Source organism: Salvelinus namaycush, chromosome 22 (genome assembly GCF_016432855.1).
Source record: "Salvelinus namaycush isolate Seneca chromosome 22, SaNama_1.0, whole genome shotgun sequence".
In the NCBI taxonomy this organism is placed as follows: Eukaryota; Metazoa; Chordata; class Actinopteri; order Salmoniformes; family Salmonidae; genus Salvelinus; species Salvelinus namaycush.
In genome coordinates, this window is record NC_052328.1 from 10304811 (window position 1) to 10329688 (window position 24878).

Consider the following 24878-nt stretch of genomic DNA (forward strand, 5'->3'; position numbering starts at 1 on the left):
CTACTTACATTGTACTTTAAAGTATTTTTACTTAAGTACTTTACACCACGGCTTATGACAAGCCTTACAATACATATACATTGTTTATTTCTTATTAGTTAGGCTGTCTGGTACAAATGTACATCTTAAAGCTGAAATGCAGTATACAGAAGAAAAAAGAAGATACAAGTTTATATTTTTTAAAAAGTACAAATTCTAGTCTTGACAGCTTCGGATGGATGTTGTCTGCTCTTGGTGAAGGTCTCTATTCTGCTGACAGCCGACTTGGTGGTTTGATGATGGTGATGTTGGTGCTAGAGTTGGCTCGCCGTTCCTGATGCTGTTCTCGGTCCTCAGCTCTATGTAACCACTGAACCTCTTCTACAGTAACGATGTGTACCGCCACTTGTAACCACATAATCATGCATTATACCTGCAGACTTACTGACCTGTCACCCCCTTCTTCTTGTTCCCTGTGCAGTGATGAGGTCACTCACGTGGTGGCAGAGGATAACCAGGCCGGGGCATTGTGGGCATGGCTACGGGGGAGTGGTCTGAGGGATGTCTCCAGACTGCAGGTGCTGGACATCTCCTGGTTCACGGACAGCATGAGAGAGGGGAGACCTGTCACTGTGGAGACCAGGCACTGTATTCCGGTGAGGGAACCTGTGGTCAGTTTGAGTGTTGGTGGGCATTTTCCGCTGTGTGTGTGTGTGTGTGTGTGTGTGTGTGTGTGTGTGTGTGTGTGTGTGTGTGTGTGTGTGTGTGTGTGTGTGTGTGTGTGTGTGTGTGTGTGTGTGTGTGTGTGTGTGTATGTGTGTACATGTGAGTGTGCAATAGAGAGATTATTTTGGAAAACAATTTAAATACTGTATAGATACTGTTATACTGATATAGTATTTTGTAGTTCTGAAAACATACATCAGCAGTTGTGGGTTCGATTACAGGCTCAAAATGGCCAGAAACAAAGATCTTTCTTCTGAAACTCGTCAGTCTATTCTTGTTCTGAGAAATTAAGGCTATTCCATGCGAGAAATTGTCAAGAAACTGAAGATCTGGTACAACGCTGTGTACTACTCCTTTCACAGAACAGCTCAAACTGACTCTAACCAGAATAGAAAGAGGAGTGGGAGGCCCCGGTGCACAACTGAGCAAGATGACAAGTACATTAGTGTCTAGTTTGAGAAACAGACGCCTCACAAGTCCTCAACTGGCAGCTTCATTAAATAGTACCCATAAAACACCAGTCTCAACGTCAACTGTGAAGAGGCAACTCCGGGATGCTGACCTTCTAGGCAGAGTTCCTTTGTCCAGTGTCTGTGTTCTTTTGCCCATCTTAATCTTTTCTTTTGATTGGCCAGTCTGAGATATGGCTTTTTCTTTGCAACTCTGCCTAGAAGGCCAGCCTCCCGGAGTCGCCTCTTCACTGTTGACGTTGAGACTGGTGTTTTGCGGGTACTATTTAATGAAGCTGCCAGTTGAGGACTTGTGAGGTGTCTGTTTCTCAAACTAGACACTCTAATGTAATTGTCCTCTTGCTTGCTCAGTTGTGCACAGGTGCCTCCAACTCCTCTCCTAGTCTAAAGAAGGCCAGTTGTATTGCTTCTTTAATCAGAACAACAGTTTTCAGCTGTGCTAACATAATTGCAAAAGGGTTTTCTAATGATCAATTAGCCTTTTAAAATGATAAACCTGGATTAGCTAACACAACGTGCTATTGGAACACAGGAGGGATGGTTGCTGATAATGGGCCTATGTACGCCTATGTAGATATTCCATAGAAAAATCTGCCATTTCCAGCTACAATAGTCATTTACAACATTAACAATGTCTACACTGTATTTCTGATCAATTTGATGTTATTTTAATGGCCAAAAAATGTGCTTTAATTTAAAAAACAACGACATTTCTAAGTGACCCCAAACTTTTGAACGGTATTGTATATTTGTGTGTAATGTTGTGAATTGTTAGAATCTACTGCACTGTTGGAGCTAGGAACACAAGGATTTCGCTACACCGCAATAACATCTGCTAAATATGTATACGTGACCAATAAAATTTGATTTGAGGTAGTTAATGATGTAGCTAGCTAGCAGCTAGCTAGCCTAGTGTTGTCTAGCTAGTTAATGTTAGCTTCTCTGGTGTTTTTGTTAGGCCTACAAACTGGGCTAGCTAGCTAACTAGTTACCATCTACAGAATAGACTTTCCGTGCCATCTGTTGAGATTTTTTGGGATAAGCTAGCATGCTAGCTAGCTAACTAGTTTTTTAACCTTCTAAATTAGCTATCTAGACTACTACTCACCACCACTAGAATAGTTATTTTATGTTACTGAGTAGGCATATATCTTTGTTTAATCTAATTAACCAATTTATTAATCTAACTATAAAAATACTTGCAATTTTATAAGAAATGTAAGGTATTTTTACGTTGTAATAAAGTTGACTAAAGGAAAAGCTCATCTTTTGTTTGTAGGTATTTTTACTTGGTCATGAGTAGTAAGTAATTATATAAAAATTGGTCATAGGAAAATGTTAAATTAGACTTAAATTTAAATAGCTAAATCCTGTTACAAGTGACGACCTTGTACTTATGCAGATATTGCAGATATGTACTCTTTGGTGTATTAGTGTGTTTATTTTCTCACTTGGATGGCGCTTTCAGAAGCTGAATATTAGATTGTCAGGATGGGTAACATACTTTGTGGGTACACAATAATTACAAGTAAATACCCTTCAAGATACACTTCATTTTATCTAGAAAAATGCTGTGTAACGCCTAGTAATTACATTGTACTTATGCAGATATTACATGTACTCTGTGATGTACTAGTGTGTTTATCCTCCCACTTGGATGGTGCTTCCAGAAGCATTAAAATAATGGCCAGGGTTGTCACGATGGGTAATGTACTATTTATAGTAAGTACACATTAACGACAAGTACTGTAAGTACCCCTCAAGATACAGTTAATTTTAACTAAATTCTTTGTAACACTAGTAATTATGCAGATTTTGCATGTACTCTGTGGTGCACTTGTGTGTTTATCATCCCAGTTGAGGATGACACGCACTTAAGGATGACACCAGTATGTTAGACCCCAGTCAGTGAGGTTGACCTAAATCATTTTGAGTTTTTTAAAGATTTTAGCATTTTACCCCCTTTTTCTCCCAAATTTCGATCTTGTCTCATCGCTGCAACTCCCCAATGGGCTCGGGAGGCAAAGGTCAAGTCATGCATCCCCCGAAACAAACCACGCTTCTTAATACCCGCCCGCTTATCTCGGAAGCCAGCCGCACCAATGTGTCGGAGGAAACACTGTTCACCTGACTACCGAGGTCAGCCTGCAGGCGCCCGGACCGCCACAAGGAGTCATTAGAGCTCGATAAGCCAAGTAAAGTCCCCCCCGGCCAAACCCTCCCCTAATCCGGACGACACTGGGCCTATTGTGCGAGCCACCTTATGGGACTCCCGATCACGGCCGGTGGTGATACATCCTGGGATGGAACCCGGGTCTGTAGTGACGCCTCTAGCACTGCGATGCAGTGCCTTAGACTGCTGCTTCACCCGGGAAGCCGGTTGACCTATATGTAATAGGTTTTTGTAACTCAGATGGTACGTTTTTGGGGGGCAAATGCTAGCAACAAAATTCTGTGGAAATTTGAAGAGTGTGCATTCCCGGGTAGGTAATTATAGCCTATGTGATCTTGGGACACCCAGTGCATCTATACACAAGAGGTTACAACCTTGTGATAGTTGTTATTGAATTGGATGCAGCTGAGAAGAAAAACAACACTAAATTGGTGAATTTAGTGCAAACTTCCCTTTTTTGGAAAAACGATAGAAGTTGGAAGGCAGTATAACTGCAGTTTGCTGCTGTCCAAAATACCACAGTCGACTGCAGTTACTGTACTTTTACTGCAGTTTCAAAACGGCAATCTTTTTTTTGTACGGGTTGCTCATTTGTAACAAACATGGTAACAACAAGCATTCATTGTTACACCTCTAATTACAGACTGCAATTACTAGCAGTTACATGTTGAAATAATAGTGTAACTATGAGTTATTACTATTAACTGCAATGCTCGCTACAGTGTAATTAATTAAGAGATAATCAACTAGGGGCTATGTATTCTATGGAAAATAAGGAACAATGTGGAAGGTGTGTTCCACGGCGCGTTAGCAAAGTGGAACTCACCTTCCACAGAGTTGCATTATTTTCAAGAGAACGCATAGACACCCAAGTTAGTTATCCTTTTTATACCATGGCTATAATTGAACACATTTGCCACTAGAAATGTGTTCATTTGCCACTAGAAACCTCAATTGAAGTAGCTAGCTAGAAAGTTTACTAGATAGCTACAGTAGTTGCCATGGTAATCAAACAAGCAGACTAGCTAGTTTACAGTGAATTCGAAAAGTATTCAATCCCCTTGACTTTTTTCATATTTTGTTACGTTACAGCCATATTCTAAAATGTATTACATTGTCCCCCCCCCTCATCAATCTACACACAATACCCCATAATGACAAAGCAAAAACCAGATGTATTTATTTTTTCAAATGTAAACCAAAAAAAACCTAAAATATCACATTGACATAAGTATTCAGACCCTTTACTATGATGCTACAAGCTTGGCATACCTGTATTTGCAGAGTTTCTCCCATTCTTCTCTGCAGATCCTTTCAAGCTCTGTCAGGTTGAATGGGGAGCGTCGCTACACAGCTATTTTCAGGTCTCTCCAGAGATGTTAGATCGGGTTCAAGCCCGGGCTCTGGCTGGGCCACTCAAGGACATTCAGAGACCGAGGCTTGTCCCGAAGCCACTCCTGCGTTGTCTTGGCTTGTCTTAGGGTTGTTGTCCTGTTGGAAGATGAATCCATTCTGAGGTCCTGAGTGCTCTAGAGAAGGTTTTCATCAAGGATCTCTCTGTAATTTGCTTTGTTCATTTTCCCTCAATCCTGACTAGTCTCCCAGTCCCTGTTGCTGAAAAACATCCCCACAGCATGATGCTGCCACCACCATGCTTCACCGTAGGGATGGTGCCAGGTTTCCTACAGATGTGAGTTCAATCTTGGTTTCATCAGACCAGAGAATCTTGTTTTTCATAGTCTGAGTCCTTTAGGTGCCTTTTGGCAAACTCCAAGCGAGCTGTCATGTTCCTTTTACTGAGGAGTGGCTTTTGTCTGGCCACTCTACCATAAAGACCTGCTTGGTGGAGCGCGACAGAGATGGGTGTCCTTCTGGAAGGTTTTCCCATCTCCACAGAGGATCTCTGGAGTTTTGTCAGAGTGACCATTGGGTTCTTGGTCACCTCCCTGACCAAGGCACTTCTCCCCCGATTGCTCAGTTTGGCCGGGCAGCCAGCTCTAGGAAGAGTCTTTGTTATTCCAAACTTCTTTCATTTAAGAATGGCCACTGTGTTCTTGGAGACTTTCAATGCTGCAGAAATTTTTGGGTGCCCTTCCCCAGATCTGTGCCTCGGCACAATCCTGTCTCGGAGATCTCCAGACAATTTCTTCGACCTCATGGCTTGATTTTTGCTCTGACATGCACTGTCAACTGTAAGCCTTATATAGACAGGTGTGTACCTTTCCAAATCATGTCCAATCAATTGAATGTACCACAGGTGGATTCCAATCAAGCTGTAGAAACATCTCAAGGATGATCAATAGAAACAGGATGCACCTGAGCTCAATTTCGAGTCTCATAGGAAAGGGTCTGAGTACTTGTGTAAATAGGTATTTCTGTTTTTATTTTTTAAATTGCAAACATTAAAAAAAACTGTTTTCACTTTGTCATTATGGGGTATTGTGTGTAGATTGCTGAGGATTTTTTATTTTATTTAATCCATTTTAGAATAAGGCTGTAACGTAAATAAAATGTAGAAAATGTCAAGGGGTCTGAATATTTTTCTGAATGCACTGTAGCTAACATAACAATCTGTCCTAGTTTGCCATTATGAAAATCGAATTTAACAATGCCAATAATGTTTTCATTTCGACTTTTGCATTCAAAAGCAGCTCAAACATAGAATGTAAGAATTAACTATAGCCATTGAATTGTACCGTGAGTTAGAGGGAAATAATGCATGCTCTAGAATGCCCTTCAAGCCAATCAGAAACAAGTAGTTTGTTTGGTTACCACTTGCTAGCTACTTCAGTGGATGTTGAACACATTTCTAGTGGCAAATGTGTTAAATTATAGCCAAGGTAAAAAAAAAAGAAGGATAATCAACGAGGGGCTATGCGTTCTATGGAAAATAATGACTATCCCTTACAAATCCCCATGGCTGCCATGGAATGTTGTAGTGTCATGTAAATGCATCATAATGCGGAAACCTCTCTGCATACGGCAGAATTGCATTATTGGAAACAAATGCTGTTTTGCGGGCTGGCCTGCATTGTAAATTTAAATGCGTTTACATTTTTGTCATTTAGCAGACGATCTAATCCAGAGTGATTTACAGGAGAAATTAGGGTTAAGTGCACTGCTCAAGGGCACATCATCAGATTGTTTCACCTAGTCGGCTCGGGGAAACAAATCAGCAGCCTTTCAGTTACTGGCGCAACACTTAACCCCTAGGCTACCTGCCGCCCTGGCCATTGTCAGGCCTCTACATTGTCATGACAATTTAGAATGAAATCACACAAGCACACACAGTAAATGATGTAGTATTCGGAATTTGGAATGTTTGGTTGGTTGGTTGGAACTCAGTTTTGTGGCAACAACCTCACGACGAGGCATGCGACTTGTTTCTGCTATCTGAGATTATCCATTTGTCACAAATGGCCATCTACATTGAGCGAATTGACCAGTATATACCGTGGAGGGGACAGGGACAACAGTATTTTCCTGGCCTGAAAGTCTCCTCCCCACAGAAGCCCACTCTCTCAGGCATCCTCTGCTACAGGGATGGGAGGCAGGTGTGCACAGTAAGTGCCTCTCTACCTACTGTACCCTACTATCTACACTGTTAACCTATTCATTATCTGAGTAGAAAACCTCAAATCTTGTCACGGCTTCATGTTTTCCAGCCTGCTACCTCTACCTGGCGTGATGTACCAGCGCAGGCGAGGCCCAGTCTTTCTCTGAGATATCCAGTTGTAAAAGCACTGGGAAGGCCGGTGCAGACAGATACAGTAACTCAGATCTGGTTATTACAACCAGCTCCTCACCTGCTTCTACAACCAGCTTCCCACCTGCTACCTCAAGGAGATGAGGCGCATCGCCGAGTTTTACAAGAACTTAAGAGAGTCTCGTATGAGTCATCCAGCAGTGGAAGAGAACAGCTTGGGTTGAGTGTGCGGACACTGAGGATGAGGTAGTGGAATCTCTACAGGGCAGGCAGCGGGTGAGCTCGGATGACCAGGAGGTGTTGGCGCTGGTTAAGGCCACGGGCCTCCTGTCTTTCTCAGACTAGTCACCTAGCTCACAATGATTGAGGCTAGCAAATTGGTAGGTCAGGTGAGTTCGATAAGTGTAAGTTGGACACATACACACACAGAAAGAGACACACACACGCACACGCACACACACAGTTAAATATGAATAGTATTATTATACTATCAATAAATGTATTTGAATTTAACTATACCTACTGTGATGTGCAATTTTTGGAGTGAGTGTGACTGTGTGTGTGACTGTGCGTGTAAATGTGATTGTGTGTGTGGTGTGTGTGTGTGTGTGTGTGTGTGTGTGTGTGTGTGTGTGTGTGTGTGTGTGTGTGTGTGTGTGTGTGTGTGTGTGTGTGTGTGTGTGTGTGAGGAGAGTGCAATGGCCATGGACTGAGCAATAGATGGTGCTGTAAACTGTAAAGGGAGGTTTTATTAATGAACATAATAAGGGGAACTAATCAGTTATGATTTTAAATATGCAACAGAACAAAAGTGTTCATTTATGGTAGACTGCAGATATAGAGATGAATGGCCTGTAAAGTAATTGAGAAGACAAAGGAATCTTTAAAAATATGTAAATGATGCAGACAATTAAGAGATAGTGTGAATAAGTCCATGAAAGAATGATGGGCACCAGAATCATAGATATGACAAGGACAGGCGGACAATAAAATGTGACCTTGAACATACTGAGTCCATTTTCTCAACGACATTTGCAATACTAATTACCATATGGCAAGACTTGACTAGTCAGTATGTCAAATCTATTGTTGATGCTCAGCAAATGAGTAATACAAGATCAATCCTTTATCCAAGGTTCAATGCTATATCAATATTAAATGCTAACACCTGTCAAATGGGAGCTTTATTGTGTGTGTGTGTGTGTGTGTGTGTGTGCGTGCGTGCGTGCGTGCGTGTGTGCATTTGTGTGTCTGTCAAATATACCTACCAGAGAGGAATTGTAGACGAGAACACATTTACCTTTTTATAGCCTACGCTCACATTATCACATTTCAGTTTGCTTGACAGCAGCAGAAGGATCCCCCATAATGCTTTCGCGTGCCAAATAGACCCATCAGCTTGGAGCTCGCCGCTAACCAACACACAGACAGATTTGTTTCTCCTGGATGGCACTGTGGGAGCCTCCGCAACATATGGGCCTAAAATAAAGAAATATGCTGCCTGGTTTAGATGGACAGTCTATCTCTCTACTCTCAGTGGGGGGAAACAGAGACAGACGTTCTTCCCTTCTTCCCACCATGCCGGGGTTCAAATAACATTTGAAATCACTTCAAATACTTTAGCTGGGCTTGACTCAGATTGCCTGGCGCAATGCAACTAATATAAAAGTACCAAAAGTGCAAACCCGACCATCTGGGACAGGCAAAACCAAACGCAAAAAATATTTGAAATATTTCAGATAGTATTTAAACCCAGGTCCACTTCCTACCAACCTAAGGACAACAGTGTTCACAAGAATGGCTCTCTGACAGCGTTGTGCCAGAGTTATGACAACAAGCGTGTGCCTGAGTTATACAACAACAGATATGAACATGCGTATTTCCCATTCCTGAGCACCCATTCGTGCTAGTCCATATGACATGTTAAAATGTGGCCCATCAATAGATGTATTTTGCCTATGTCATTTAAGCAGCTGAGCTAATGATGCAATGTTCACATTTATCAGCCTTTCTCCTAAGGTAACCACAGGGCTCTTTTACTGCTTGTCCTGTGATGTATCCCTTTTCTATATACAACAAGGCAATACACTGTGGCATTTATGTGTGCCGTACTTCCAATAGATTGTTTTTTATGAGTTATAAATCTATTTAAGAGCCTTGGGAAGAGACACAATATTCTCCGAGCTAGCTTCGCTAACACATTCGCCTCAGGCTCTTCCTACCACTCTAAAAACGTTATGTGTTTTACAACCATAAATATTCCACCTTGTACCCTAAATGCTGCTACTATGGAGAATTACACGTTTTGAAAACCCATTGAAATGTAATATTTCCATTGGTTACTTACCGGCATGCATACAATGGGCCGCCGCAGACATGTGTTGTCCCTGTGCGGTGGCTGTCATCAATCTTCTCTTAAGAAGGGCTAGTGCGGCCTCTGTGACCCCTAACCCTGCTCGGTAGTCCGTGAGGAATTCATTAACCTGCCTGAACACACCTCTCCGTCTGTGTGTATACAATTAACCTGAACAGACAGCCCCTGTCTGTGTTTGTAGACACACACACAAGCGTGCACAGGCCCGCCTGCTCGCCCGCACCCATGCAAGCAAGCAGTCAGGAACGCACGCACGTACCGGACATGCACGCACGAACACACATGTGCATGCGAGTGTGCCTGATGCGTGCATGCGTATGTGCTTGCGTTCCTGCCCGCTTGCTTGCATGGGTGCGGGCGAGCAGGCGGGCCTGTGCACGCTCGTGTGTGTGTCTACAGACACAGACAGGGGCTGTCTGTTCAGGTTAATTGTATTCACACAGACGGAGAGGTGTGTTCATTCCACACACACACACACACACACACACACACACACACACACACACACACACACACACACACACACACACACACACACACACACACACACACACACACACACACACACACACACACACACACACACACACAGTTAGTCTGAGGAGCGGGCATCTGGGGTCCAGCATCACTCCCCTCTCCCACTAGCAGCAGATGTGAAAGGGTCTGTGAAAGGGTCTGTGAAAGGGTCGAGACCGTGGAGCATAGGTGTCCAACTTTATAAATTCAGCAGACTTTTATATGTGGACATTTAATCAATAAATCCTCTCTGAGTTTAGCAGGAGGTGAGCCTTGGGGAGAGAAAGGCAGAAGGGAGCATACAACATGGAAGTCTGTTAGAGCTGGATACATTATAGGCCTGTATAATAACTAAACCCAATTGTATCATGCCTACCTCCAACTCCCTGTGCATACTGATGTAAAAAGAAAAAAAAGAAGACAAAAAAGTAGGTTCTATTCTGATCTGTGTAAGAGAGGAAAAGGTACGTTTCACTTTCGATCGGCAGAAAATCTGGTGCCATGAAATATATTCAGAGCTATTCAACACTTTTTAAGAACATTAGAGACTTATTAGAGAGTTATTGACATAGCCTTGTTCTGTTCAATGTTCTCTACCTACAGTATATAGTACTCTAAATACCCCAATTCATTTTGTTAAGTTCAAGAGTACAATATAAAAATTGCTGACACCATTCAAACCAATAACGGTTCGGAACTTTAAAGCCAATTATCTCAGAATGATCTTTTTGCAGATAGATCCTTATAGTCCCAAGCTCTAGATTTTTAAAGATTTTGATTGATTTAGCCCTCCCAATGTGGGAGACCTGGAGAGATGCCGAGCACTTTTTCATTATCTTCATCTTAACACTCCTTGTTCCTTCTTTAAAAGTCTCTGTCAACATGGCATGGTGTCATTACCTCCCTACAATTCTCTTCTGTGTCACAGTGTACCCAAACTGCCTGAAAATACCATGGGTAATTTTCACAGACTCAATGTTCCATTGTAGATGTCTAATTGTCTACGAGAACATGAACATTACATCTGTAATCCTTTTGATATATTACAAATGAGCAATTTCTTCTGCGGGACTGAAAAGGCAATTTACAAATGGCAAATTGGATTATGGGTTTGCAGAATTCTTGATGTGTTACAGGTTAGCTGGAGTAATGGATTTGGATACCACCAGACTGTGTGATGAGTGTCATCAGACTGTTGCCCTGGTGATGTGGGGACTGGTGTATTCTCAAACTCTTTTATTGCTGTTCTGCTTTCAGAACCCAGAACAATTTCACATAACTTTTGAAACCCACTTTTGTCACATTTTCTATGATCCAGAATCTCTTCTTCAACTGTGATTTTTCATTTGATTGCTGGTGAATATGACTCCCACTGATACTTGCACTTGCAAACATTTTGCAATGAATTCAAATCTACTGTACGTTTGTTTTTGTATACAGGCCACTTCATCCACTGCGACAGAATGTTCTCCACCCACTGCTGCAACCAACGTTTCTCAATACGCATGTCTGAGACGGACAACCACGGAAAATCACAACAAGATATTCACGGTAAGGGAAAACAACATATACAATCACACCTTACTCAATTTCATGTCCCTACCCTACCTTTGTTAAGCTATTCTATCTTTATTGCTGCTACAAAGCATATATCCTAGTAAATACTACAGTATCTTATTTGCATATACCCTGCCCATTCCCCTCCCCATATCGCAATTTGTGCCACCATTAAGGGAGAAACCTACATGCCAAGTATATACCATATAGTATTGTGTTCCCTACAGGCTATAGAAAAGAGCAGAAGCTCTGAACAATTAGTTCAGTTTATGAAAGGAGAAAGCTTGAACAATTTGTTCGGACCCCAGTCCTACCTACCTACCTACAGGTTATGGAAAATTTGCTCTGTTGGTATTTTTCCAGTAGGTTTCTTGAAGGTGAAAGCCTCCACTTCTATGTCAAAGATAATGAAACAGGAACGCTATACTAAATGCTACAGTATTGTCTGCAAAAACACTAAATACTACATTATAGTACAGTCTGCAAAAACACAACATTAATTACTACAGTATATAATATAGCTATATTTTACTATATTATTTATACTATAGTTAACTATAAATACTACAGTATAATAGATTATACTACAGTAAATCCTACAGTATCAGTATTCATTGTAGTGTTTTTGTACTTTAGTCCGCATTAACAGTGGTAGTCCACAAAAACACTACAGTGAATACTATAGTATTTAGTCTTTTTTTATGTGGGTCTGCCTTGCTTCACATACCAATGCACTGACTCTGCCCCCCATCAGATACATTAACCTACAAATGAGAAGCATCTGCAGGTATGTCATGATGAAGGCAGAACAGCTGAGGTGCCCGCAAGGGCTGGAAAGGGCTGACCCTTAGGCTGGGCATGCCACACTGATATGGGCAGTGGATGTGACGCTTCTCACCAACAATGATGGATCTTTCTCTATGCCATCGGGCAGCTATTGGCCAACGCCAGGGTGCGGGGGGTGGTGCGGGGGATGGGGGGGTGTTGATAGCACACGTTTTCAGACTGGCTGTGATAGAGGGTAATACTGCAGCTTGCCATTGCATTGTGTGCGGTAATGTTTTCCTACACAACAACAATGCCGCTTCTCACAAACATTATTAAAAAAGAAGTTTCCCGATAAATCTCACTGCCAGTATTTAATACTCGCTGCCAGTGTGTAATATGGTCTTTATGTGCACTGTGAGGGCTGTTTTGCTGACAGTCCAAGGTGATCAAAAGCACCTTTAAAGAATAGTCGGAGTTAGGGAATACATTTGAGAGATATTGCATGGAAGCATATCGTATCTGACTCTACCGCTGATACGATTCCAAACTTCCAGTGGGGCTGTGTGTGTGGGAGGTTGGTGGCTTGGTGATGATGAGTTCCTCCAAGCCTTATAAAGCAGAGCTTACTCGGAGCCTATGGAGACATCTGTTTCATAATGACTTTCACTTCTCCCTGACTGACTACACATGCACACTCTCACACTTGCAGACATGCATGTAAGAACGCAGGCATATTCATGTGACACACACACACGCACACGCACACACACACACACACACACGTACGTCAACTGGGAGTGGTGCTCGGTTCCCCTTCTCCTGTTCCTTTCCACCGCATTAGCTCTCTAATCACCTGGCTGATGATTCCCTCATTATTCCCCTTCAACATACATCACTCACCAGTGTTATTGGTGCTAATAAATGTCAGTTCAACCTGTGGCTGCGGAGGTGAGATACAGGTAATTAAACTAAATCCTAATATCCCGAGAGATGTCGAGCTTTTTAGATGTCAATTCTGCTGTTATGGCTTTGATCAGTAGGGTTTAAGACCAGGGAGGTCTGGTGAAATATCAAAGAGCATGAATGAACTACAAAACATCACCTGAGAGGTTTCTATACAGGAAGCAACACATCTAAAAATGTGGAGATAATATTCGGTTTAATTTGCTGTAAATTCATTGTATACAGTATGAAAAGCACATTATCCCTGCAAACATTCAACATATAAGAGAGAACTGGTGAGTGTGTGTGTGTACCTGTCATCAGGCCTGTGTAAATGTGTCAGACCTACTGTAGGGCAGCTATTTTCAACCGGTGGGTCACGACCCAAATTTAGGTCGTGGGAGGTTTTGAATGTCTGAGTAAAAAAAAAAATATATATTTCATTTTATAAAAAATATTCCAGTCTGAACTTAAACGACTAAAAGCAGGTAGAAAAAGTGTGTAGAAATGATTATAAACCTATTTATTTAACATTTTTATAATAAACCTATATTTTTCTTCAGTCACGTTTTTTTTTAAAATATAGAGTTATTAGCAGTGCTATTTAGAAGATGTGGTTGATTTTGTGGTCTCAAACCAGTGTGCTTGACATTCTTCATCAAGAATATTGTAAAAATGCACAATGAAAAATATGGGACTGTTGTTTCCTTGGTACATTTACTACCAATATAGCATTAAAAATTGTTTTCCAGATAGCATTTTTGCAACAACAAAGAAACGCAATGCGAATATTGGATTGCGACTGAGACAACCTCAACCTGGTTCAATTTGGGTCCCAAGGCAAAACCAGTTGAGAACTACTGCTGTAGGAGATCCGTCAGGTTGAGAGGAAGTGTGAGAGGAAGCAGCTCATGCTGCCATGGGGGGAGCCACAGGGTGTAGGAAGAGGAAGCACTAGGAACCAAGAGGTGTCAGGATCAGGAAAAGAGGACGAGTATGATCTACCCAACAGCACCCCAGCCAGCTGTCAATCAGCTGACAGCAGCCCCTCCCCAGGGCCACACATTAATATTTTCTCTCTCTCTCTCTCTCTCTCTCTCTCTCTCTCTCTCTCTCTCTCTCTCTCTCTCTCTCTCTCTCTCTCTCTCTCTCTCTCTCTCTCTCTCTCTCTCTCTCTCTCTCTCTCTCTCTCTCTCTCTCTCTCTCTCTCTCTCTCTCTCTCTCTCTCTCTCTCTCTCACCTTGTGTCTTGCTTAGATTCCAAAAGACATTTAAAATGTCATATTATGTGCGATAAATAAATATGGGATGTATTTACAATGGTGTTTGTTCTAGTTCACTAGTCTTTGTCGGTCTGTGTAATCTGAGGGAAACATGTGTCTCTAATATGGTCATACATTGGGCAGGAGGTTAGGAAGTGCAGCTCAGTTCCCACCTCATTTTGTGGGCAGTGTGCACATAGCCTGTCTTCTCTTAAGCCAGGTCTGCATACAGTGACCTTTCTCAATGGCAAAGCTATGCTCACTGAGTCTGTACATAGTCAAAGCGTTCCTTAATTTTGCGTCAGTCATATTGGTCAGGTATTCTGCCACTGTGTACTCTCTGTTTAGTGCCAAATAGCATTCTAGTTTGCTCCGTTTTTTGTTAATTCTTCCCAATGTGTGAAGTAATTATCTTTTTGTTTTCTCATTGTTTGTTTGGGTCTAATTGTGTTGCGGTCCTGGGGATCTGTGGGGTCTGTTTCTGTTTGTGAACAGAGCCCCAGGACCAGCTTGCTTAGGATAATTCTTCATGCAGAGTCTCAATTTGGTGTTTGTCCCGTTTTGTGAATTCTTGGATGGTGAGCGGACCCCAGACCTCATAGCCATAAGCCATGGGTTCTATAACTGATTCAAGTATTTTTAGCCAGATCCTAATTGGTATGTCAAATGTAATGTTCCTTTGGTGGCATAGAAGGCCCAACTTGTCTCTCATATCGTTCACAGCTTTGTGGAAGTTACCTGTGGCGCTGATGTTTAGGCCGAGGTATGTATTGTTTTTTTGTGTGCTTCTAGGACAACAGTGTCTAGATGGAATTTGTATTTGTGTTCCTGGCAACTGGACCTTTTTTTGAACGCCATTATTTTTGTCTTACTGAGATTTACTGTCCGGGCCCTGGTCTGACAGAATCTGTGCAGAAGATCTAGGTGCTGCTGTAAGGCCCTCCTTGGTTGGGGACAGAAGCACTAAATCATCAGCACACAGTAGACCTTTGACTTCAGATTCTAGTAGGGTGAGGCCGGGTGCTACAGACTGTTCTAGTGCCCTCTCCAATTCGTTGATATATATATTGAAGAGGGTGGGGCTTAAAGCATTTTATTATGTCGTATGTTTTTCCCCTAACACCACTTTCCATCAATTTGTATAGCAGACCCTCATGCCAAATTTAGTCAAAAGCTTATTTGAAGTCAAAAAAGCATGAAACAGCAAGGGTTCAAACTGTAGAACCCAGTTCCTAAAATTGAATATAACATGAATTTATCAAACAAAAGTATGCTTAATTTTATCTCTGGGACCCACAGATTACTGAATGTAAGTACATTATTTACCAGAGGTGAATGTATCAAACCAGTTGCCATGATAAAAGTGTTTTGTTGTTGTGCACTCTCCTCAAACAATAGCTTGGTATTTTTTCACTGTAATTGCGAGTGTAAATTGTACAGTGCAGTTAGATTAACACGAATGTAAGCTTTCTGCACATATAAGACATGTCTATGTCCTGGAAAGTTGGCTGTTACTTACAACGTCATTATAGTCACATTAGTGCACATTAGCAACAACCGTCCCGGTATAGGGACACCGATCCCGTATATTAATGATAATGCTGAAAATTTTCCCAAGGTTTCTGTTGATGCATATCCCACGGTAGTTATTGGGGTCAAATTTCTCTCACTGCCTATGTTGCTGTACTGTAATTTACTCTCTCACACACACACATACACGCTTGTGCACACACGCCCACACACAGAATCTCCTCTCCTGTTCATTCAGGTCTAGCCTACCCCTCCTCTCCATCATTCTTGTGGCAGTCAATCTTCCTCAGTCATAATTCTACTCCCAGCCTGCCACACACTGATCCAAATATTGATATGTGTGTCCCGGTTGATTGACATGCTGCATTAACGACTTTCAAACCGATGGCAACACGGACATCGCTACACACACACAAACACACGCACGTACGCACACGCACGCACGCACGCACACCCCCCCCCACACACACACAAACACACACACGTACGCACACGCACGCACACACCCCCCCACACACACACACACACACTGGCCTCTGTCACTAATGAGAGGAGAGGAAGAGAGGTAGAGAGAGGAAGAGATAAAGGGCTAAAGGTCTTTGATTTCGTTTCCTTTCATCATATGGCCTCTGGTGATTGTCCAGCATGTCGATAGCAGCATGAAGGCAGTCTGTGTGCTTGACTGATCTTCAACTGCATCACCCTGTGTAGGTGCAACTTACACAACCATAGCAACTAGCAAACAGCAGTCTGACTGAATACAACCAGTCCTCACTATGGGCTCTTTCTATCTTGGCCTCTCAGACACATTGGAGACAGTGCTGGGTGGTAAACTGGGATGCTACATCAACTCTGCATGAACTAACTCTCCCTCCAGCCTTTACTTTTCATTAATTAGACCAATGCAAATGTGCCTGTCCTCCCCAGCGTTGGCTCTGTGCTGGAGGTAGGAAACCTGACAGCTGACAGACTGGCCTCCAAGGGAGATGAGAGGGCCAGGGTGTGTTGGTGCTGCTCATCTGTACAGGTTGGTCCAGGAGCAGGCCGGGCGCTTTAGGAGCCCGCTGACTGCAGCACAGTCTCTGCACGACTCTGCTGGTAGCGACTCAGCACCGAGCCATCTGTCTCCTCGAGCTCTGGGTGAGACTAAGGTGAGACGTCAGTGAGATGTCAGTGAAATGTCAATTAGGTGTGGCTGACAAAAGGACCTGCTGTAAGCTGTTAGTATGAGTTGGTGAGAATGCTGCTCTGTAGTCCTATGTTACTGTACAGTGCTTCTAGTGGACAAACAGAGCAAATACGTTAGCATGAGCCGGTGGGAAAACCACTCTGTAGGTCTACATTCCTGTAAGTGATTCTACTAGACCAGTGTTACAAAGTTTATTCGCCATGTACACAGGATACAACAGGTGTGTCACGGATCCCTCCGGAACTTTCATTGCGCACACCTGGCCCGTATTCCCACGGATTGTATTTTTATATATGTGCCCCTTGTTCACCATGGTCTGGTCGATTATTGTTACAATGTCCGTTGGTGCTTGTGAGTACCTGTGCTGTGTGTTTTGGGCTTTCGTGCCTTTGTGGATTGCGCAGATGGTTACTGGTCTCGTCCCGTGCGCTAATCATTGTGCACGTGTGTTATTTATTCGAGGTACTCCTCGCTCTTTTGTTTTGGGTTTCTACCCTGTGTTTTGTTACGTGTTTGTTTGGTCTTCGTCCCCGTGCCTTTACACGGCACGCCGTCATTTGGGATTAATAAAAAAAGCTATTACGGAATCCTGCGTCTTTCTCGCGACCCTTCATACCAATGTGACAAGGTGTAAAACTGTACAGTGTAATTCTTACCTTAAGAGCTCTTTGCCAACAATGCAGTGATAATAATAGTATAGATAATAATAGAAAATAGAATAAAATATAAAAATAAAAACCACACAAGAACTACGATGTTGTCACGTTCCTGACCTGTTTTCCATTGTTTTTGTATGTGTTTAGTTGGTCAGGGCGTGAGTTGGGGTGGGCATTCTATGTTATGTGTTTCTATGTTGGGTTAAATGTGTTGCCTGATATGGTTCTCAATTAGAGGCAGGTGTTTGACGTTTCCTCTGATTGAGAACCATATTAAGGTAGGCTGTTCTCACTGTTTGTTTGTGGGTGATTGTCGCTGTGTCTGTGTTTTGTTGCACCACACGGTACTGTCTCGTTCGTGCATTCGTTTTTCCTGTTCGTGCGTTCTTCGTTTCATGTAGTTCTCATGTTCAGGTCTGTTTAGTTTGTTTTGTTATTTTGTAATTTCTAAAGTGTGCTTCGTCATCGTTATTCTTTTCTTTATTAAATTCATTATGTATTCATCACCCGCTGCGCCTTGGTCCGCTCATTCACCACAAGACGACCGTTACAGATGTGAGTTAAAGAAACACGAGAAGTATATCCAGGTCAGTGCCAGTACATTATTCAATGTGCAGGGGTACTGGAGTGGTTGAGGTGGGTTTATACATAAAATGTGACGTAGTAGAATATACATGTAAACAGGGCTGAAAAGTGACTGGTAGCAGGAATATATAAATACTTATGGTAACATACTGTATACATGTAAAAAGGAGTAATAGTGACCAGTAGTAGTATAAATAAATAGTGGTAATGGCAATCAATAATAATTGACAGCAACGAAATGGAGTAATACATCTGATCAATAATCATTTTAGCAGCCGCGTAGGTTGTGTCTGAGTGGGTGGAGACCTATGGCTGAAGTCTTAGGCAATTTTTCGGGCCTTTCATGAGCTACAGGAAACAGAGGGGGGTGCACAAACCCATCCACATCGATGGGGCCGCAGTGGAGAGGGCCAAGCGCTTCAAGTTCCTCTGTCCACATCACTGAGGACTTAACATGGTCCTCTCACACCAGAACTGTCGTGAAGAAGGCACGGCAATGCCCCTTCTCCCTCAGGAGGCTAAAACTATTTGACATGACTCCTTAGATCCGCAGGAACTTTTACAGCTGCACCATTGAGAGCATCCTGACTGGTTGTAACACCGTCTGGTATGGCAACTGCAAGGCACCCGACCACAAGACGCTACAGATAATGATGAATACGGCCCAGTACATGACTGGGGCCAAGCTCCGTGCCGTCCAGTACCTCTATACCAGGCGGTGTTATAGGAAGGCCCAAACAATTGTCAGACTCCAGCCACCCAAGCCATAGATTGTTCTCTCTGCTACCACATGGCAAGCTGTACCAGTGCACAAAGTCGGGAAACAACAGGACCCTGAACAGCTTCTACATCCAAGCCATAAGACTGCTAAACAAGACAGCTAAATAGCTCATCAAATGGCTATCCGGTCTACCTGCATTGACACTTTTTTTGCACTAAGACCAAGAAGGCAGAATCACTTTCCTTAAATGCATCCATAATGGAAAGAAAATTGCCTTTATTAATGTGTACGCTCCGTTATTCTCTGAATATCATATTTTCTGTGAAAGATAACGACCTGGCTTCACGTATTTTACTGGTTTATGACTCAATGACACCACCCCCTGTTAGAGGGGAATAAAGCAGCCCAAGAGTTAACACACAGAAACGTTATTCACACAGAGGAGAAAATGAATATTGGGATGGAAATGGGGATGTACATGGGGATGCTTCTCAAAGGTACAGAGAAAGGAATAATGAATATTCACATACAGGCTACAAATCAAATACAATTTTATGGTCGCATTCACATGTTTAGCAGATGTTATTGTGGGTGTAGCAAAATGTTTATGTTCTTAGCTCCAACAGTGCAGTAATATTTAACAATACACAACAATACATACAAATCTAAAAGTAAAATAGAAATATTAGGACTAGCAATGTCGGAGTCCGGAGTATAAATATGTGGTGTGATGTATAGACAATATGGACAGTATGTGGATAGAATACAGTACATAGTATATCTGAAGAATACATGGATAGAATAGCATATGTACAGAATATTGACTAGAATACAGTATACAGTATACATATGGTGTCACGCCCTGACCATAGAGAGCCTTTTTATTCACTATTTTGGTTAGGTCGGGGTGTGACTAGGGTGGGTAATCTAGGTTGTTTATTTCCATGTTGGCCTGGTATGGTTCCCAATCAGAGGCAGCTGTTTATCGTTGTCTCTGATTGGGGATCATATTTAGGCAGCCATTTCCCCACTGTGTTTTGTGGGATCTTGTTTATGTGTAGTTGCCTGTGAGTGTCACGTTCTGACCATAGTTCTTGTGTGTTTTGCTTGTTTTAGTGTTGGTCAGGACGTGAGCTGGGTGGGCATTCTATGTTGTGTGTCTAGTTTGTCTGTTTCTACGTTTGGCCTAATATGGTTCCCAATCAGAGGCAGGTGTTTTGTGTTGTCTGATTGGGAATCATATTTAGGTGGCTTGTTTTGTGTTGGGGATTGTGGGTGGTTGTTTCCTGTCTTTGTGTTTTCTCTGCACCAGCTAGGACTGTATCGGTTTGCCACATTTTGTTATTTTGTAATTGTTAAGTGTTCACGTTTATCGTCATTATTAAATATGTTGAGCACAAACTACGCTGCGTCTTGGTCCGATCCCTGCTATACCTCCTCTTCAGACGAAGAGGAGGAAGGCTGCCGTTACAGAATCACCCACCAAACTCGGACCAAGCAGCGTAGTAACGGGCAGCAGCGACAGCAGCAGCAGCGAGTTCAGGAATGGACATGGGAGGATGAGCTGGACGGTAAAGGACCCTGGGCAGAGCCAGAGGAATGTCGCCGCCCCAAAGCAGAGCTGGAGGCAGGAAAAGCAGAGAGGCGGCATTATGAGGCGCTAGCAAGGCAGAGCGGCTGGAAGCCCGAGAGGCTCCCCCAAAAATTTCTTGGGGGGCTAAAGGGGAGTGTAGCTGGGTCAAGTAGGAGACTTGAGCCAACTCCCCCTGCTTACCGTAAGGAGCCAAGGATGGAACCAGAGCCGGTGAGGGCGGTATTGGAGGTGAGCGTAGTAGAGACTGTGAAGGATCTAATGGGGAAATTGGAGGAGAGAGAAATGAGGGATTTGCTGGTTTGGTGCATGAGGCACGACATCCGCCCGACGGAGCGTGTCGGGGATTTGATGTCACCTGAATCAGCTCTCCATACTTGTCCTGAGGTGCGGGCTAGCCGTCTGGTGAAGACTGTGCCAGCCTCACGCACCAGGCCTCCTGTGCGCCTCCCTAGCCCTGCACGTCCTGTGCCAGCTCAGCGCACCAGCTCTCCTGTGGCAGCCCCATGCACCAGCTCTCCTGTGGCAGCCCCAGGCATCAGCTCTCCGGTGCCGGCGCCACGTACCAGGCCTCCAGTTCCAGCACCCCGCACTCGCCTTGAGGTGCGTGCCCTCAGCCCAGTACCACCAGTGCCTACACCACGCACCAGACTTCCTGTGCGTCTCCAGAACTCTGTTCCTCCTCCACGCGCTCTCCCTGTGGTGCGTGTCTCCAGCCCGGTACCAGCAGTTCCGGCACCACGCACCAAGCCTCCTGTGCGTCTCCAGAGCCCTGTACGCACTGTTCCTTCTCCCCGCACTCGCCCTGAGTGCCGGTACCACGCACCAGGCCTTTAGTGCGCCTTGAGAGTCCTGTGTGCCCTGTTCCTGCTCCCCGCACTCGCCTAGTGGTGCGTGTCTCCAGTCCGGTACCACCAGTTCCGGCACCACGCACCAGGCCTACTGTGCGCCTCAGCAGGTCAGAGTCGGCCGTCTGCCCAGCGCCGCCTGCGCTGGCCGTCTGCCCAGCGCCGTCTGCGCTGTCCGTCTACCCAGCGCCGTCTGAGCTGCCCGTCTGCCCAGCGCCGTCTGAGCTGCCCTGTCTTTGTGTTTTCTCTGCACCAGCTAGGACTGTATCGGTTTGCCACATTTTGTTATTTTGTAATTGTTAAGTGTTCACGTTTATCGTCATTACTAAATATGTTGAGCACAAACTACGCTGCGTCTTGGTCCGATCCCTGCTATACCTCCTCTTCAGACGAAGAGGAGGAAGGCTGCCGTTAGTGAGCACTTCATTGACATCACGTTTCGTTTGTTCTTTATTGTTTTGTGCGTTTCACTTCAATAAATATGTGGAACCCATATCACGCTGCGCTTTGGTCCGAATGTTCTTACGACGATCGTGACATATGCAATAGGTAAAACAGTATGTAAACATTATTCAAGTGACCAGTGTTCCATGTCTATGTAGACAGGGCAGCAGCCTCTAAGGTGCAGGGATAAGACACATTTCTTCAGCCTCCTGAGGTTGAAGAGGCGCTGTTGTGCCTTCTTCACCACACTGTGTGGGTGGAGCATTTCAGATCGTCAGTGATGTGTACGCCAAAGAACTTGAAACTTTTCACCTTCTCCACTGCGGCCTCGTCGACGGCGATGTGGATGGAGGTGTGCTCTCTCTGCTGTCTCTTGAAGTCCATGATCAACTCCTTCGTTTTGTTGACGTTGAGGGAGAGGTTATTTTCTTGGCACCACTCCGCCAGGGCCCTCGCCTCCTCCTTGTAGGCTGTATGTTCGTTGTTGGTCAAATCTCTTCGTTGTTGGTAGAGCAGAGTAGTGAATGGACATGAATGAGCTATACCCATGTCATGTAATGGCATAGAACTATAATAGCAAAATTTGAAGGACTTTATATGATAATACACTGCAGCAATAAACACTAGGCTATTACAGAGCAATACTCGATAACAAGGACTGTATCTAAGCACTGTATCTAAGCATATATTACATAGTAGAGTAGGCTAATGACTAGCATTGTTTGCTAACAAGGAATAAACAACGGCAGTGTAAGAAAGGACTGTATTTACATGACGGTAAGTTACATAAAGCAGAGCTACAAGTAAAGGAGACAGCAAACATACACAACATAGTAATTGTTATATTATGACTACTTATAGATGCATACAAAGCCAAGTTAACTTCTCTGCGCTACGGATCCCTTTTACGGGATCATTTTCCTAAACAACCGCTGAATTGCAGGGCGCCAAATGCATACATATTACTAAAAATATTTATAATCATGCAATCACAAGTGAAATATACCAAAACACAGCTTAGCTTGTTGTTAATCCACCTATCTTGTCAGATTTTGAAAATATATTTTACAGCGAAAGAAATCCAAACTTTTGTGAGTGTAGCTTTCAATGCTACAACAGCTAGCCCCAAATTAGCATGTTCACGAAAGTCAGAAAAGCAATAAAATGAATTGCTTACCTTAGATAATCTTCGGATGTTTGCACTCACGAGACTCCCAGTTACACAATAAATGTTATTTTTGTTCGATAAATATTACTTTTATCACAAAAAAACGCCATTTGGGTTGCGCGTTATGTTGAGAACTACAGCCTCGTTCCGGTCCTGAAAGGAAGATGAAAATGTCCAAACATATCAGATTAAAAAATCTTACAAAAAAAAATTATAATCATGCAATCACAAGTGAAATATACCAAAACACAGTTTAGCTTGTTGTTAATCCACCTATCGTGTCAGATTTTGAAAATATATTTTACAGCGAAAGAAATCCAAGCTTTTGTGAGTGTAGCTTTCAATGCTACAACAGCTAGCCTTATATTAGCTTGGTTAGCTTGGTCACGAAAGTCAGAAAAGCAATGAAATTAATCGCTTACCTTTGATAATCTTCGGATGTTTCCACTCACGAGACTCCCAGTTACACAACAAATGTTCTTTTTGTTCGATAAATATTACTTTTATCACAAAAAAACGCGATTTGGGTTGCGCATTATGTTGAGAAAGCCGTGTTCCGTTCGACAAATTCCAAAAAGTATCCGTAATGGTCGTAGAAACATGTCAAATGTTTTTTATAATCAATCCTTAGGTTGTTTTTAACAAACATAATCGATAATATTTCACCAGGACCATAACCTATTCAATAAGAGACAACCGGAAAATGGGGTGCCCCTCTCTCGCACGCAGGAAATATTCAGAGGACACCTGACTACTTTTGAAAACTCGCTCAATTTTCAAAATAAAAGCCTGAAACTATGTCTAAAGCCTGGTCACAGCCTGAGGAAGCCATTGGGAAAGAAATCTGGTTGATATCCCTTTAAATGGAGGTTAGACGGGCCAGGGAACACAGATTTTTTTATTTGAAATATCACTTCCGGGTTACATTTTCTCAGGCTTTCGCTTGCAGAATAAGTATTGTTATACTCACAGACAATATCTTGACAGTTTTGGAAACTTTGGAGTGTTTTCTATCCTAATCTGTAAATTATATGCATATTCTACGATCTGGACCTGAGAAATAGTCCGTTTACCTTGGGAACGTTATTTAAAAAAAAAAAAAAAATCTGACCCCTAGCGTCAAGAGGTTTAATGAACTCAAAAGGGTATTGGATATCATGAATAAATGGAAATAACCTGGATGGGATGGTATTTTTCCTGAGGTCTATTTAAAGTTTTGGAATCAATTAGGTCCACTATTGCTCGAAATGATTAACACAGCCGTTCACAAAGGTTCCTTTGAGAGAGATGTGAATACATGACTAATTTAGCTTTTATTTAGAAATGATAAGGATGCCACCCAGTGTTCTCACTATCACCCCCTATCTTTGATAAACACAAATATTAAACTGTTTTCCAAAAAGTTGGTGTCCCATCTCGAGACCAAAATTGGTCCACACGGACCAAAGCAGGTTTGTTAAAAAAACTTTCTCCTCAGATAACCTCTGTAGACTATTACATATCTTCAATTCTTCATCAGAAACTACATCTCCTTGGGCTGTATTATCTCTCAATGCAGAAAAAGCTTTTGATAGACTAGAATGGTCATATCTCTGGTCTGTCTTGGAACATATGGGAATTGAGTCCAATTTCATTAACTTTTTACTGCTGTGGGCTAAATCAGGATCACACAGA

At 42.9% G+C, this 24878-nt stretch overlaps 1 protein-coding gene across 1 annotated transcript in view; it reads left to right on the plus strand.

The window, feature by feature from the left end:
• Window positions 1-24878, plus strand: part of LOC120017546 (DNA nucleotidylexotransferase-like) — a 160137-nt gene that overhangs the window by 17288 nt on the left and 117971 nt on the right. Inside the window, exons 2-3 of the mRNA XM_038960384.1 lie at window positions 461-635; window positions 11385-11495. Of these exons, the coding sequence (XP_038816312.1) occupies window positions 461-635; window positions 11385-11495 (286 nt within the window). The remainder of the gene's footprint in view (window positions 1-460; window positions 636-11384; window positions 11496-24878) is intronic.